The sequence below is a fragment of the Cebidichthys violaceus genome, unplaced genomic scaffold (genome assembly GCF_023349555.1).
Source record: "Cebidichthys violaceus isolate CVI_PGR_0920_01 unplaced genomic scaffold, fCebVio1.0.p SCAF_12, whole genome shotgun sequence".
NCBI classification, from domain to species: Eukaryota; Metazoa; Chordata; class Actinopteri; order Perciformes; family Stichaeidae; genus Cebidichthys; species Cebidichthys violaceus.
In genome coordinates this window covers 14,790,149-14,807,330 of record NW_027176285.1, presented here as the reverse complement: position 1 = coordinate 14,807,330, position 17,182 = coordinate 14,790,149, and the positions used below count along the sequence as shown (strand labels likewise).

Below are 17,182 nucleotides of genomic sequence, written 5' to 3'. Positions count from 1 at the left end.
GAAATATTACCAAAACATACTCTATTTCTCTCGAGATTTAGTTTTCAGTAGAGCAGTGAATCGGTAATGATTTGGCTGAATATTATCAGTGCACAGCTTGATAAATAATTATCCAAGCCACTTAATTCTACAGGCCCATGATGTGTTCATTGCAGCTTCCCTGCAAATCCTACTGAATCGATAATACAGATGTCTTTTCTTTCTTTTTTTCAGTAATACTAAATGGAATACTAATTCCATATGTGTCGAACCTTTCACAACCAAATTCTAACATCAAACGGTGCGTATTGTGATCACCTAAAGATGACCCCGACATCAGGAGAATAATTGTTTTTTAGTGCCTTGTGCAGCTCTTTACAGTCACTGTCTGCCCACGCGCTGCACCCATGTGGCTCATACCGCCTGTTGGCTTTCCTACCCTGCCGACTTCCCTCCAGCCGTACCCACTGATAATTATAATCCAGAAAACCATTTCATGGGTTAGCACAAGCACAGCAGTTTGCTAACGCTATGTTTAATTCCTCAATATGACGCAGTGTAAAATTCTAGGAGTGTTTCGTACAATTGCCGCCATAATAAGTGGCTCCGCATGAAAACGGCTTTATTATGCATTACATTATGGTCCCTGACTATTCAGTTAATACTCGGAAAGAAGAGCAAAATCCCCCGGAAAGGAACAATAGCAATACTACTGCACTATAAATGCATATGACTGATGAATGATGGGTCTCTGAGGTCATTGACAAGTGGCTCTCAATGTGGGTGCTCTGCTTCGTCTGTGCGCTCATTCAAGTGACTTACGGCAACATTTCTGAGACAATATTTTTTGTTCCAGAATCATTTTTCTCTACCGACATCAAGAGCATTATCTCTCACTTCGTGAGTCTCACCCTTTACGATTCACTCTTAAAAACCACTGCATGCATACTGCTGCAGATCAACATACAAATGAATAATACTTATCATTCAAATATGCGTGAGGATGCGTTACATACGACCACAAGTGTACTCTGTGTACTCCTCTCCGCCCTAAACGGTGTCTCTAGAACAAAAGCTTCAGAGATCTCTTATTCCACAAGGTCACCTTAGTTAACACTACCGCTTGTAGGGAATTTCGAGTGGGAGTACCTGTGCTTTACATGTACTTGATATGTTGATTAAAGTACAAGCACAAGCTGCAGAGTGCAAATCCAAACATATCAGGGGAACTGAACCCAGCTGTCCGGAAATGCAAGAATATAAGACATGATGCCATATCCTGCATAACAAAGACAAAGATAAACTACAATATCTCCCAGGACTTGAATCCCCTGCAATCTATTATTTAGAGCACACGTAAGTGTTTGCAGTTAAAGCTCCTCCAATACTGCATTCATATCCAATCAATTATTCAACAGTGTGATTCCTCCTCTGTCAGTCCGACACACTGATGCTGGCTGTTCAGGGATCCGGTGAGCCGGCCAGCTGAGGTCTTGCCAATCAGCCCTGATGCTGTTACAATGATGCCTCAGCCTCCAGCTCTGCCTCTGCTTCCTTCAGGAGGGTATGCCGTCTCTGATTGGTGTGGCTGTACCCTGGCAGACACTCCATCTGCACTAGATTGCACCGCTGGAGTGGAGATAGCTGCAATTTGCAGCAATTCTGCCAGTAATTTCGATATGTATGAGAACCAGAGCAATTCGTGGCCCTCTCCACAAGGACCGGGGAGGTACTTTATTTGATGCCTCTCATCACCAGCCTACAGGTGTATTCCAACACCTCTCTCCGCTTTCCGCTACCAAAGTCTGCTTTCGATCCTGCTCGAGAAAAAGGCTCTTTAAAAAGGGGGAGGGATTTTATTTTCTTGAAGCTGTAAAAAAAAAAAAAAAAAAAAACGTATGAGAATCTTCTCACAAAGGAATGCGGAACGAGCGCAGATTGGGCGATTGAGACTTATAGTGAGGAGTGACTGATCTCCTAATGACAGTCAGAGATGTCTCTATGACGCAGCTTTTAGCCACATCCTTTCTGTAACAATGTCGTCGTTCATCGCGGTTTTCTTAAAGACGTATCAGTACTTTGTACGCAGCAGTGCCACATTGTTCATGCCGGGTCAGACGCTAGACGCCAGAACAACGTAGATTAACAATTCATCATTTCTACCGCTGTCTCGTCTGCTCCGCACTGAGATAAGCACATTTAGTCTGCAGGCTTGCGTCCCTGTTGCATTGTGAATAATACCTTTAAATAAGGGGTGAGGCGAGGGTGACTGTGAAAAGCATGTTTCTCTCACTTCTCTCACCCCGGTGCTACTTTTATTACTACCTCTATGGAAAGCTCTTTATAGGCATGTTCTACAGTGAAAAACAAGCCGACCATTAATTGCTGGTGGATTCATTCTGGGCAACGATAACCTCACGGTATCGAGGTTGGGTTTCGCATTTGCTTTGTGGCTTTCGCGTTCGGTCAACACTTCTCGGCCAGAAGTGCTGAATCGTGACAAAAACTCTTTCTGTTGACCGTGATAATATTTGATGGAGTGTCATGACTTAGAAGACAAAAATGATGCCTGGTGCTCAATTAGCGCCGAACTCTTAGCTACCTCATTACAGGCACACGGCGCTGAAGGGTCTGAAGATGTGTATTCTCTCTCTCTCTCTCTCTCTCTCTCTCTCTCTCTCTCTCTCTCTCTCTCTCTCTCTCATTACTTTGACCCTGGAATAGGAGGTGGGGCTTAGCGAGACGCTGCACTTGCCTAGCTTTAATGGCGTCATGTGCCCATGATCAAAGTCTTCGTGGCATCTCTACTCCACGCTCATCATGCATTGCTCCAGGTCGACTCTCTCCCCTTACTCTCCCCTCTCTGTCAGTGTCTTTCCTTCTCAACCAACACGTCCTCTCTGCTCGGTTAGATTTGCTGCTCAGCAATCCTTTTAATGCATTCCACTTTTTTTTTTTACCAGTCCTCTCCAAGGACTCGACCCATCAGGGCGGATTGAGTGCTGGAGGTGGTAGAGGTCTTTTCCGGTTCTCTCGATTTGTATCAAGACTCGACCCTGGACCAAATTATATTAGTCAGGTTCCAGTTCTGTCCTGGCGTGGGTCTGGGGTCCAGTTGTCTAATACCCAAGTGGATTGCAAGGGGGAGAGGTATGTTATGTTCCCATCTGAAATCAAACTATGTATCTTAAGTAGCTACCAGGAAGCACAACAGGTGGTGTTTACCATGGTCACCATCTTAGTTTAGCATGTTAGCCCGTTAGCATTTATGAATTGGCACAAGGTGCTGCTGAGGCCGATAAGAAAGTCGTTGGTTGTGTAAGTATTTGGTCGTTAATCTAAAGTCTTTGGAGCGGATGACGGCGCTAGAAGGAAAAGTAAAGGGATCGCCAACATTGTAATTTCACCCTGAGAGAGAAGAACATGAATTTGTGCACCAAATTTCATGGCAATCCATACAAATAGTTGTCGAGACACGTCGACCTCAAGTCACCATCCTCTCGGGCCATTAATGTCTGTACAGTAGTCAATCCATGCAGATGTATTTCAGTCTGGACCAAAATGGCGGATCGACAGCCATCACATAAAAAGAACATGCATTGCTGCTGTTTTTCCAAACCACAGCTGCTTAGTTATTAATGGTGAATCAAGCTGCTACCCGTGTCGGTGTTCCTCTCTCGAAAAACCGTTTTTTTGAATGTTTTATTTACCTCGGGTGGGTTTTTCCATGGGCCTGGTTCAGATCAGGTTTGAAACTGTACAACCCATGAAGACCTCTTGTGGGTGTAATCTCTTGTTCTGTGTGATGAGGCCTGTTATTGCAAAGTTAACATTCTTTGAAGCAAATTTACTTAAGTCAGAAAAAAAAAATGGCCTCTTCCACCGCTAAACCTTGAAGCTCTGTGTCCGTGTGACTGCGGCATTCCAGCTGGAGCTCATTTTGTTTTACCTGAGAGCACCTCTAAATATTAATGCGGTCTTCTCCCTGAATTACAGCCTTACAGGCCTGCCAACTCCCTCAGCATTTGTCTACCTGCCTCTCGTTCTCTCCACTTTCCCTCTGTATCTCCCTTCGCCACTCTTGGCTCAGTCTTTCCACCCCGAAGGTTAATTTCTGATGATATCAGATGTGATGGGTTGTTGGCTCTCATTCTTCTCTCTCACAATTTTATGACTCACATCCTGCCACTTGAGCAAAATCGCCTCCTTTATTTTGCCCTGTGGATGGCATTTGGAAGCATTTAGTTTCACAAAGGCGAGAGGTTGAACGCAAACCTGGAATCTAATACTGTCATCAATCTGAGCTATCTGGCATCGCAGAGATTAATCGTATGTGACATTAGCCAACATTAAAATCTGCATGACCTCAAGAGATTTAAATGTGTTGTGTCACCCGTGTCTTACCTGCTCCTATCATCGCTGACAAATGAATCCAGTTTGAATGGAATAAACAAAGATAGCTGGCTTGGCTCTGCCTGGGTATTTAGCAGCCGTTTTTTCTTTTTTGTGATGATTTCTGGCACGTCGCTACTTTTGAAGAGCATCTGGAGTGGACCAATAGGATGACATCCGGCTCACTTACCCACACACACACACACACACACACACACACACACACACGCACGCTGCCATTGAAATACTCTCAAAAAGACACTCACGATGAGGTGCACCAGTGAAGTGCTCTGAGGAATCAAAATGTCAGCCACTCTGTGAACTATCAATAGAAAAGCGATGACCTCATACATGTAAAATATGGATCAATTGGAGAGATTTGTCCCTCATCTGGCGATAGCGATGTCTTTTCCTACGCTATGACGGGAGTGCGTAGATTGCGCGGAGTTGTTCCATTTTTTTTCTCATTCGCTCGTTTTAGTCGCTATTGCAAACCTCACCTTGTGATTCCCCGACTTGCTGTAAGTCGGGTTCAGTTCAAACGGACGCTAGCTCGCTACAACGGTCGCAACGGTACACATAAAGATGGCCGCCGCTCTGACCGTCTTGCCGTGAGTTTAATGGGAATATCCATTCTACGCCTATTCCATTTAGAACCGTCCGTAATCACCGTCAAACTGCATAGTCACAGCTGACATTTTTGATATCCTCTTCTGTGCTCAAATATGTCTGCGTGAATTATTCTTGGAGCAAAGGCAATGTTTTATACATAATATATCATAACGGTCCCACGAGGAAATTCCACGTGGATCTTACCGGTGAAATGTTGAGATGATGAGAAGGAAATAAACATGGGAGGGAGTCAGCGATGAATTGAAATGTGTGTGTGTGTGTGTGTGTGTGTGTGTGTGTGTGTGTGGTCTTGATGTATTATTGGTTGCTATAATTCTTTGATAGAAATGTTAGTTGGAGGGGTGAATTAATCAGTTTTAATCAAGCCTCATCGCTATTATTCATCATTGTAAACTGCCAATTAGCTATGCATCTTGCTGTTACAATAACATCTGCCTGTCCCCATCTATTAAAGTAATGTACCCGCTCGTCAATTATTGCCATGACAGAGAAATGCGATGCGACGGATGAAAAAAAAAAAAAAAAAAGCTTTTTCAAATAAACAGACGAGCGTCTTCGTGGAAGGAGCTCCGGAAAAATGAGCTCACTAGCAGTCGAACCGTACAGCGCAAACGTGAGAATAAACCGCTCAAGCTACATCACAAGCAACACGAGCAGACTTGTCACCTCCTTCATGTCTTACTGTGAGCTCACGCTGGCAGCAGCAACAAGAGACAAAGTGACCGGGCGCTCATTCATTTCATATGAGTGCCGGGAGACGTGGTGCGACAGAAAACGGAGTGACAGCTGGCGGAGAGATTTCAGTCACAGGAGAAAGTTAAACAGAGTTCAATTTTAAATGAGCAGGGCTGAGCTGTAGTCAAAGACACCACGTTGTTTGCGTAGCTCGTTGAAAATGACATTAACACATACAGGGATTCTCAACAACGGCAACAGGCTGTGTGGGTTTGTGAACTTCCCCAAATGCCGCACAATGTGGAAAGCGTCGAGCAGTGAGAGAGCAGTGAGAGAGCAGCTTCGTGGCGATTCACAACCGCGGTGTCGCTTCTGGTGTCGGTGCATTGTTAGCCACAGACCCACAGCTCCATCTCACAGCCACATGCAGACAATAGATTTATAGATTTACATAGACCTGTCGCTAATTTGACCCAAAAAAAACCCCAGATTTGAAAGAAATGAATTGAAAGTTAGGTAAATATTTGAAATAGTAAGATGACAGTAGTGTATAAACGGTTGAAAAAGAGGGTTGATAAACAGTTAGCTAGCTTAAAGGTATTGACTCAATGGTGAACAAGCCATATATATATATATATATATATATATATCTTTTACAGCTCTGTTGATTTCTATTTCCTTCACGTTATGTAATGATACAGCTAAAATAGTGTATTTTATTGCTCTAAGCAGATAAAAAAAAACAACACCAAAATACGTCCTGCCACTTAGAATAATGGTATTGCAGTTGAAGCCGTCCCTGATGGAGGAAGAGCATTTTAAAGCACAGTGAACACGTGTTTTGTGGTGGATTAACATTTAATTATACCTTGCATTAGAACACCGACATAATAACCGTCTCTCCGTCACTTAAAAGCTCATCCGGACTGTCGCAAAAAAATAACTTTGCTTTCAGTGGCCGTCTGCCTTTTGTGCTCCTGTACAGCTTTGTGTGCACAAACTGCCCACTTAAATATGGCCCTTTTGGCCTTGAATATGAAAAGTAATGAACAAAAGCTCAAATATGTTATACTGCTCTCACGATTATTGTATTAACGTATCGTTCTGGCTGCGAAATCAAAAAAGCGTTCCTTCTTCTGACTGTCGTCCTACACACCACACATCTTCAGACCTGCAGTCACACTGAGCCGCCTCCATCTGTGCCACAGTGAGACGACTCCCACTAAGGCCGCTGGATTTAATTCAGTGAAAATGCTGCAGGTCTGAAAACAGCAACTCGGCGAGCTTCAGTCTCTTCAGAAACCCGTAAGGATTCAAAGGAAACAATGTGTATTAATAATATATCGCTAAATGTATCTATCTTCAAAGATGAAGCAAGTGACTCCTGAAAGCAGTAATGAGGGCGCTGTGGGCAAAGTGAACAAACATTCCCAAGATCATTATTCCCAAATTAGACTGCAGCCTGGGGAACGGCACCGTGTGTTCGCCGCTGAACAAATAGTGCCGCCAAAAGTGTTCGTTCAGTGAAAGATTATTCTGTATCTCGCTGCTTTTGAATATAAGTGGAATCGGCCTCTTATGCACTTGTTCTATCAGCGGAATGCAGGGCGCTCGAGCGGCGCACGACCGCAAACCAGCCAACCGAGCAAAAAAAAAAAAAAAGGAAGTGCGGCTTCTCGCACTCTTTGTTTCTATTTCCCAACAAGCGTGAAAGAATTCGGACCTTGTTAGCGCCCATAACAGGCCATACCTCGATTGATCTACTGCTAGTCTGAGCATTCACTGTGAAGAGTGAGGATATGACCTTTCCAAGTTATGGCTGTTTGTGCGAGGCGGATTAGGAGCTTACACTTCAAAGCATACAAAGGAAAAATGCATTAAAACTATCCCTCCCTATAGCAAACATTAGAAATCAATACTATTTTTCTTTTTTAATGATAAAGGACACAGGTTTCTAAAAGGAATATGCTAAAAAAAAACAGAGGCAGACATGTCAGAGGTGAGACAGTTAATCTTAACATTATTTTACTTTTTGTCCCACGAAATGTCATCGTCGGCTCCGGGGGAGCAGCAAGGGTTCAGCGCACACCTGTCTCTGTTTTTCCTCCCTGCGCTCCTATCTTTTCATGACAAGGGGAGTTGCCGGGCCGAAAGCGAGCCTCTGTTCTATTCCCCCTAAGAGCCGACGACAGCGGGCCTTTTCGGCAGACGCGTGTTCACGGACCCCCCCCCCCCCCCCCCCCCAGCGGCAAAGGGCATGGCGACTGTCCTTGTGGCTGTGTGGAAATAGACCGTCGCCTTCTAACTCCTCCCCATCAACAATCTGCGAGTGAAAAGAGCTTGACAGCAAGATCAAGCAAGAGGGAGAGACGGAGGGAGGGAAAAAAGAGAGAGAGAGAGAGACAAAACGAGGGAGGGGTTGAGTTATGGTAGGAGGAGACGGAAGAGCGCTGCTCCTTTTCTCCTTTTCAGCTCGAAACAGTCTCAGGAGCTGCCCCCCAGCAACAGAGGGAGAAAAGCATGATGAATAATTAACTTTGAGAAATGTCACAAGCGGCAGAGAGAAGTGTAATCATTTCTCTGTTGGGTTTAGAGATCTGGTTTTTTTTTTTGTATTCTTCTCCTTTATGCCCTGTAGTGCTGCACTACGCTGAGACTGTAAGCCGTCCCCGAAAAAAGCCTCCCGATACATTCCCCTACATACTTCTCAAATAAAAGCAAATAAATCATTAATATTTGGGCCTTTTAGCGGAATCACAGACATCTCGCAAGAGGTCTTCTCCATTTTTAATCGAGTCATTGATGTCAGTCTCATTAACTGTAAAATCACGTTTAAGGAGCAGGAGTCTCTGGTGGTAATGGCTTAATCAATGGAGGTTTTCAGCTTGGTTTCTTTGGAGAACACAGCATGCCCTCTTAGAATGAATAAAAGATAAAAAGAAAAATATGACAAATTACCATCTTCATGTTCTAAACAAGCTAAATATGTCCCCTTTACTGTGAACCTCAGAGCTGTGAAAATGAGCTATGGATTGCCGTGGCCTAGTGTTAATGAGGTAATTGCAGATATATATCACATTTATTGAAATCGCAACATCGGCCCGCTTTTCACGTTGTCGAAGAGAGGATGCTCTTTGTCTTTTTCGCCACCTGAAGTGCTTCACAGTCGTCACAAAGGACACAAAGACGATAATGTGTTGCTTTCAGTGGACACCGTGGACGGTGCTGCACACACAACGTCCCTCAGCTCCGTCGTATGGACATTGTAAAGGACACCGTAAAGACGCGGATGATTTAATGCCAAAGAACGCTTAAAGATTTTTGTCCCATCGACGTGTTTGTTAATCAGGCACGCTCTAAATGAGATTCCTTATCAGTAAACACATTGATTGTTCAAAATGAGATGCTGATTTTTCCAGTGTTATTAATCTTCTCTTTAGGTGACACTGAGTAATCATTCCTGTATGGCGCTGTGCTGCTTGTGTAATATGGAGAAAGAAGTTCAGAGAAGATCATTCATTCATTGTTATTTGAAGTGCTGGATTAATAGGGAGACAAAGAGGCGCGGGTCCACTCTGCTAACTTTTCCCTTCTATTGCGCCGTCATCAGGTCAAATTTTGAATCCGTCCAACACTTTGGTGTTTGATCAAACTATAGTAACAACGGCCCCAGCTGTGCTTTGTGTGTAATGCTAATTGGCAAAAGTTAGCACGCCAACACGCCAAACTTAGACGGTGATAATGTTTAACATTATCACCGTCAGTGTCAGTGTGTGCTACCGTGCTAAATTTAGCATTTATCAAGTACAGCCTCACCGAGCCGCTAACACGGTGATAGACTCAGCCGTGTTTTTTATATATATATATATATATATATATATATATATATGCAGGAAACAGACACACACATCAGCAAAGTTCAGCACTTTTTCACACACATTCAGAGAATATTTCAACGATGACGCTGAAATATTTTTTTCTCTGAGAAAAATAATCAATCCACAAAAACACCTAAGCGAGAAGTACCCTGGAGTGAATGAAGACTTCTTTTAAAATACTGATATTATTAAAAATGTCATATCTTATTGTCAATATGATTAATATTATGATTATGATCACGGTGGTTATTATTATTATTATCATTATTATTAATATGTCCTGCAGAGTTAAAAACAAAGTAGACCGTACAATCAAAACAAACAGCAATTAAAAGTGATCTAACCCGTAACATGGCCGAGATATAGAAGCAGTCAGAATAGAGAAGACACGCCCTAATTTGCCGTCCTAAAGCGCGTAGGAGGACCGACGTTTTTGGACCCTCTGCTAAGCTTCTCCATAAACGGCAAAATCGGTGAGAAGAGAGGAGCGTCTCTCCCCGGCGGAGCAATCAGCATGTTAATATTGAAGCAAAACACCTCAAAACCCTCCCTTGTATTAGAACCCATTTTAAATAACCTAACAATAGCATTTAATTAACAGGGAGTTACACCTGAGCATTTAGATTTTAACCAAAGAAGTTTTCGTTGTTATTCCGCTTGTCTTCTGCTTTAATTATTCGGAATTAGAGTCTCACTGAGATTCTCTGGGGCTTTAATTAGCGACTGAATAAGAGTTATGTAAATACAGTTGGAAGCTGCAGAGTCTTTAAATAGAGTTGTGTTGCATCTGGTATTTTCTTTTCTTTTCTTTTTTTTTCTGAAAGAGAAAACATCCTAAGTCTTTCTTTTGAAGTTTGTCAAATCACTGCAGGGTACTTTTCCCTTTCGGTGTTTGTGTGGATTGATACTTTTTCTCAAAGGACTAGGTGACAAAAAAAAAAAAGAAATATTTCTGAAAATGAGCCATTTTTCTTTTTCCGAGTGAAAATGTGTCAAATTGTGTGTCTTTCTGCATCGCGCATGTTCATATCCTCGTGCAAGAATGAAAGGAAAGCGGACTTGCGTGAAGTTACCTGCCCATGAATGCGTGAATGACTGATCCTCCGCCTCCAAATTTCCTGATCCGCTGTGAAAATGGAAAGAGCGGGATCAACCTCCCATTGGGCTAGATTAAACCCAAACTAAGTGCCTGGGCCCAGACTGCAAGCTTCTGTCTCTGAATAATAATGGGTTTCTTTCAGCTGTGTTTGTCATCAAATTAGCCCTCTACTTCAGACGAGGCGCTCTCGGAGTGCAATTCTCGACGACGACGGAATTCAAATTAGGCAAATGTCAGTTCGAGGATTGTAAGCTTTAAAAAGGGAGAAGGGCTTTTCATTTGTGAACGGGATGATTGCAGTAGGAGGTGGAATGACAGTGTTCAGGTTCATGGAATCACCGTGCGTCGGGCGGTGCAGCTGCATTCACTCACATTACAGCAGGAGTGCCAGGAAAACAAACCTTAAACCAGCAATTGCAGCCTATAGCTTCCTCTTCATGCTCTAAATCCAACCTTCGGTGTTAACTATGGAGCCTTTGAAGCCCCTCCATCAGTGCATTATTTCAACTTTTTCTTCTTTCTTTTTTTTCGTCTCCCGAATAAACACTGCAACCGCATCGAGTGCATCCATAAGCATGGAGGAAGGCTGTTTCGTCTCGAGGCTGAGTTCACGTTTGTTTGTCTTCCCTGCCTTGAGTTTTGCGTTCCAGACACCCAGGTTGAGTTCCTCCTGCTCCTCTCCTCCTGACACACTATTCCTCTTGTGCCTTTGATCAACTCGGGAGAGTGAAACTTGCCCTGGGACGCACCATCAGTCCAACGCAGCAGGGGGAAACATAGAGCAGCGGGGGGGGGGGGGGCAAGGAAGAAGGGATGGAAACCATTTTTTTCCTTCTGGCACTTTCTGTCGAACGCATTCTCTCCAAAGGATTGAGCAACAATTAAAAGATCTGTTCGGGGCATCCGATGTAGCGATGGCAAACGGGGATCTGGAATAGCTGAGACAGGTGGATGTGAACTAAGATGTCTGTGGCTTACGGAAGGGAAGTAATGACTCCAAGCATGGACCCACAATCGAGGATTCATAAAATACTTTTCCTGAAACAAAAAGAAAATGAATTTAAGATACAGGGACAATGTTATTGCATAGCATATATGTATATATATATACGTTAATATGCAAATCAGTTCAAGGGTGTTTCTTCCAGTCACGACTAATGATGAGCATGAATGATCTGATGCCTAATCATACATGTGCAATCAAAAGTTAATGAGGATTTATGTATGTATTTATTATTCTGCAAAGCAAATTAGTGTTGCCTTAAAAACTAGGAAACAACCAGACTTATACCTATTCCTGCTAATGATGCCTCCGACCACGTTACTACTCTTTTTCTTTGGTAATGTACATCCCATTAGGCCATTGAGCCTTCATTTCATTGCTTTGGTAAATATGAGTGCATAGCAGGGTTTTTTTTTTTTTGATAGAGCTGATTTGAAGGGAACTGAAATGATCGCATGATTAGTTCTGTAGTGAGAGCAGAATTACTCGTCTCTCATCAGTGTGTTTTTGAAAGAAGCTTGAGTCCATTTAAAAAAACAAACAAAAAAAAAAACCAGACTACACTTGACTTCAAAAATGCTGCGCATGTTTCATTACCGAGAGGCCGCAGATGTTGTTGACCCTGCTGTAAAATGTTCCTCTTCGATAATACAACTTTTATATCAAGCTAAGTATCCTTGTGAGTGTTAGGGGATTGGCTTTGATGGTTCTGAGACAGATGACGTTGGTTTTTTTTTTGTACATTTGAATTATGAATACCTTTTCATTTGAATAAATAAGAATCCGTTTGTTCAAAAAGCAATTCACCTTCCTGGATAAGTCTGTGAAGCCCTGCTAGTTCCAAAAATACTTTTTTTTCCCTCTTTTTTTTTAATATAGTCCAAAAAAATTGCCCAAAAATATTTTGGAACACATAAAATTCTATAAAATATATTCCATAAAATTCTATAAAAAAAAGCATATCCTCGCTCCACCATTTCATGGAGAGTTCAGAGCAATTAAAGACAAATTCACAATCGTGTACAGTCAGGGCAGGCAATGGATGAGCTATACCCACCGGCATGAGGCTGAGGTGGGCGAGAGAGAATTAGGATATTCCTGTGAGATTGAGATGATCTGCAGAGCATACTAAACACAAAGGAGACATTTTGCAATGTTGATGCAAATGTCCTGATGCTAATTTTTGTTGCTGTGACAGATGTGTCTGAGTTGCAGTTTTGCAACTGCGTGCCAACGTGAAGAAGCTGGTGTCACCACTTCATTTCGAATCACATGCAGAGTTTTAGGGGATTGGGGCTGGTCTCTCTGTCCTCGTGTCAAACAGCTCTGTGAAGCGGTGGACGCTCCGCGCACTTTTGAAAAGAAACTCTAATCTTGTTTTCGAGAGAAAGAAAAATGCGGCGGGAGACTCTAAATGGGCCAAAAACCATGTTACATCTTATTTCCAGAAAATGTGCGGCGTTGAGAGGCTGCTGAGATGGCTTTAAATTGTTTGCTGAGAACAACGGCAGCACTCTGTAATGGATTGTTTTGGTCTGTGTCTCAATCTTTTTCCCTGCAGGGCTGAAGCAGATCCATGCCCTGTCCATCCAGGGGAACTATGAGCTGCGTATCGACTTGGAGGACTTTGAAAATAGCACCGCTTATGCCCAGTATGGAACCTTTGGAGTAGGCCTCTTCTCAGTAGACCCTGATGATGATGGATATCCTTTGACTGTGGGAGACTACTCCGGCAATGCAGGTATGTAAGCTCTGTGAGCTAGTCAGACTTTGCTTGCAAGGCTTCCTGTGCTTGTACTCTAATTGTAACTCTATGTTTGTATGTTCATTTTTCTATTAACCTTACTGTGAAAGCCACAGCAGTGGCTGAAACCTCCAGACAACTATGCTGCCTCATAGTGAAATACTAATTCTATTTTTACAGTTCAGTAGATGTGCCCACTTGTTAAACCGTGCAGACAGTTGCACAGGGAGAGGGACTGTGTCTCTGCTCCCCAAACCTTCAGATCCAAGCCAGCTACCTGTCACCTTGATTAAATTACTGCCAATTAATTGCACTGCTTGACCCGCAGCGTAAACAGAAACCAGCCGTTGAAATGAGGAAGCAATTTAAAGAACCTTTGGGGAGCGCTGCTCCGAGAACACCGAGAGAGAGAATGGGGACAGCTATGAGAGATGGGGCAAGAAAAAGGAGGGGAGAGGAAGGAGGGAGGGAGGGAGGGAGGGGACAAGCGTGGAGAAAAAGAGGGGAGTAACAGGGGAGAGGTAAATAAAAATGAGGATACAGGCATTTATTAAGGGACAAGGGAGTAGGGAAGGTAAAAAAGACAATGTGCTGTGTGTAACAGCTTTTTTCCCCAGACACAGTGTCCTGTAACGCCCCTGGTCCTCCTGGTCCCCCTGGTCCCCCTGGTCCTCCTGGTCCCCCTGGTCCCCAGCGTGGCCTGACCTTGAACTCATCCGCCTGTTGGACATTTGAATGCAGTCGAATTAAGGCTGCTCAAAGTCTCTCAGGACGCTCGCGCTCTCACCTTGGCCTCCCTCTAGACGGAGTGCTGTTATTATTATTAGTAGTAGTATTTTTGCTCTGCTGTGGCTGCTTTTTCCGATCAGCTGACAGGTGCTCATTTTGGGCTGGGAGCAGCTGGATCTTAATGGACATCAGAGGATGCTGCCCCCCCCCTGCCACCAAGGTGACATCCAGCATGCTGCAAATGAGCCTTTAAGTGCTTCTGTTTTGGGCTTTTTTTTCTTCCCTGTCTCCTCCTTTCTAGACCCGCTGGACATCACACCATTGTCGCTGCCATTGAGCTGCTGCTTTCTCTTCTCTTCTCTCCCCTACTGTCTCTTTTTTTTTTTTTTTTTTTTTCCCCTAATGTCGAGCAGCACACGACATTAATATCAGCCATGGCTGTCAGCATACTTCTCCGGCTGACTTGTTACCATGGTAATGCCAAATGGAGAGCAGCGTACAGGGCAGAGTGAGAGGGTAAGAAGCTGGGCGGCCACATCCTGAGCAATTAAGGGTTGTTTGATGCCCCGACGGGCCGTTAGCCATCACCTGATTGCTGGTTGAGCCGTCTTTCATTCCGCTCTCAGCTTTGTCCTTCTATCCACTTCTGGTCGCAGTGTGAAGCCCGCTTTGGAAAGAAAGGGAAGGACAGAGAGTGCAGCGGAGGTATGGGGAGTTCAATGGACATTACGAGCTGTTTGAACATCCATTTGCTGAAAACTTTAGATCTACCGCAGTGTCTGCGAGGGCGTTGCTTTCATTTTACTTGTAAGCCTCTTAGAGCAATGGCTTGCGAAGCAGTTATCGATTTAGAGAATTTGCCAGTGAGAAATCTTTATATAGCGAGTAGATATTTTCAGCTCGGGCAATTTGATTGTGTGGATCAGACGAACCCTGCAGACGGGCGGTTAAGGGGCACGTATACGATTCGACTCGCCTGCAGTGGTCTTACATCATCACGATCGTGATCACAGGATGCAGGGAAAGAATTGCCCCGTCACTGTTATTCAGGCTTTTCAAGATTCCCCCGTACCAGTTACAAAAATGCTTGAAAGATAAACATAAAGAGAGTGATATCGACATGTGCGATGAAGTCCATTAACTGTGTCGTTTCTCCTCTCTTTCAACATGTCTGTCCATTAAGTGACAGACATCCTGATGAAATCCCTGGCTGTGTGTCATTAAGAAGTGGAAGATAAAAAAGGTCACGGCGGAACCTTTTGATAAATTGGCCACAAAGCCGTCTGACTCCCTGCTTTAGATAATGAGAAGCGATACTCTGGAGGACTGGGGGAGCCTAATTCTATCATCTCCCTCTGTTTATAGAGATGATGAATTAAAATGTCCTATACTATTTTGAAGTTGATCTCCTGTGGCTTTATCTAATTACTGGTTTCTCGTTGCAGATCCAAGAATATGTCGGTGAAAGACAGAAATGTAGTGTTTTGCCTCTCTGTCTTCATTTTTGATTCCAGACCGATATGGATTTCAAATAAAAAAAAAACGCAAAGGAGGTGCAAAAGCTGCGCTATCTCCCCTTTATCCTTTTTCTTTATATATTTACTCAAACATTCAATTTGTGTTGCACATCTTTTCCCGCCCTAGGTGACTCTCTGCTGAAGCACAACGGGATGAAGTTCACCACCAAAGACCGGGACAACGACCACTCGGAGAACAACTGCGCCTCCTTCTACCACGGTGCCTGGTGGTACCGCAACTGTCACACCTCCAACCTTAACGGGCAGTACCTGCGCGGCCAGCACACCTCCTACGCCGACGGCATCGAGTGGTCCTCCTGGACCGGCTGGCAGTACTCCCTCAAGTTCTCCGAGATGAAAATACGGCCTACCCGCGACCCGGAGAACAAATGAGAAAGGACAAGAAGGAGATCAAAAAAAAAAAAAAGTTTTTTCAAACATTACAAACCACAATTTCTGACAGCCAGACGGAGTTACTTGTCTTGATATCGTTTGTTCACTATTCCTCTTTGAGTTTAGTTGCCTCTGCTGTTTGCCTCCTGATGTCTCGCTCCCTTTTTTTTTTTTTCTGCTCCTCTTCCTCCATCACTCAGCTACCGGTGTCATGCTGGCTACCATAATCCTTACCCCAGCTCCCTTTGTTGAAAACGTAAGCATCATGCATATTTTTTAGTTTTTGTTTTTTTTTGTTGATCATTCAGTTCACGAAAAGCAGCGCACCAGAGCTTCGAAGCCACAGTCCGCTGCGCTAGCTTTACTCAGTCTGACGTGGTGGTCCAAGCATCGCCCGCAGGACCACACACCAGTAGTTCGCTCCTGACATGTAACTCTGACCCCCCCCCATCTGTGCCGCCATGGCCCTTCCACTGCGGTTCAGTCTCACCGCCCATTGCTGTATAATCTGTGAACGGAGAGGGTAGAAACAAACCCTCAACAAAATATAAAAAGGAGATACAAATCCCCCTTTTTCTCCCTACTGCAAGGAAGTCCAGAGTTCCACCAGTGAGAAGGGACAGCGCAGTGGTACGCTACGTCACATTCACGTCCTCGACCCAGCAGGGCGTAGTGGCAAGAAGTGGCGAGGTCTCAGATAATTAGTGGGAGACAGAGACGGCGAGAACGAGGAAGCAAACTGACAAGAGTTGAATTAGTCGAAGGAAGTGTGTGTGTGTGTGTGTGTGTGTGTGTGTGGGGGGGGGGGGGGGGGGGGGGGGGGGGGGGGGGGGAGTGAATCAAAGGGGAGTGAGGAAGTGGAAGAAGACGAGGTGCAAAAAGGATAAATGAGAAAAATGAGAAAAAGAAAGAGACAACGGAGGATCTCATTCATCTGACTTGGGCCATTAGGAAGCATATTGGGCACTTTGTCTGATCTGCCTGCCAGCTGAGTACTGGCCAACTGATGCAGCATTCACAGATGGTAACCCAGCACTTTGTATGTGTGTGTGTGTGTGTGTGTGTGTGTGTGTGTTGCAAGTGTGTGCGTGTGTGTGTGTGTGTGTGTGTGTGTGTCTTCGACAGAGAGCGAGACAGACA

At 44.1% G+C, this 17,182-nt stretch overlaps 1 protein-coding gene across 2 annotated transcripts in view; it reads left to right on the top strand.

Annotated features, from left to right (window-relative positions):
• Positions 1–16,834, top strand: part of fibcd1b (fibrinogen C domain containing 1b) — an 87,971-nt gene extending 71,137 nt beyond the window's left edge. For both annotated transcript variants that reach the window (XM_068706636.1, XM_068706637.1), the window contains 2 exons: positions 13,221–13,400; positions 15,777–16,834. In XM_068706636.1, coding sequence (XP_068562737.1) covers positions 13,221–13,400; positions 15,777–16,042 — 446 coding nt within the window. In that variant the 3' untranslated portion in view covers positions 16,043–16,834. The remainder of the gene's footprint in view (positions 1–13,220; positions 13,401–15,776) is intronic.
• The last annotated feature ends 348 nt before the right edge of the window (positions 16,835–17,182 follow it).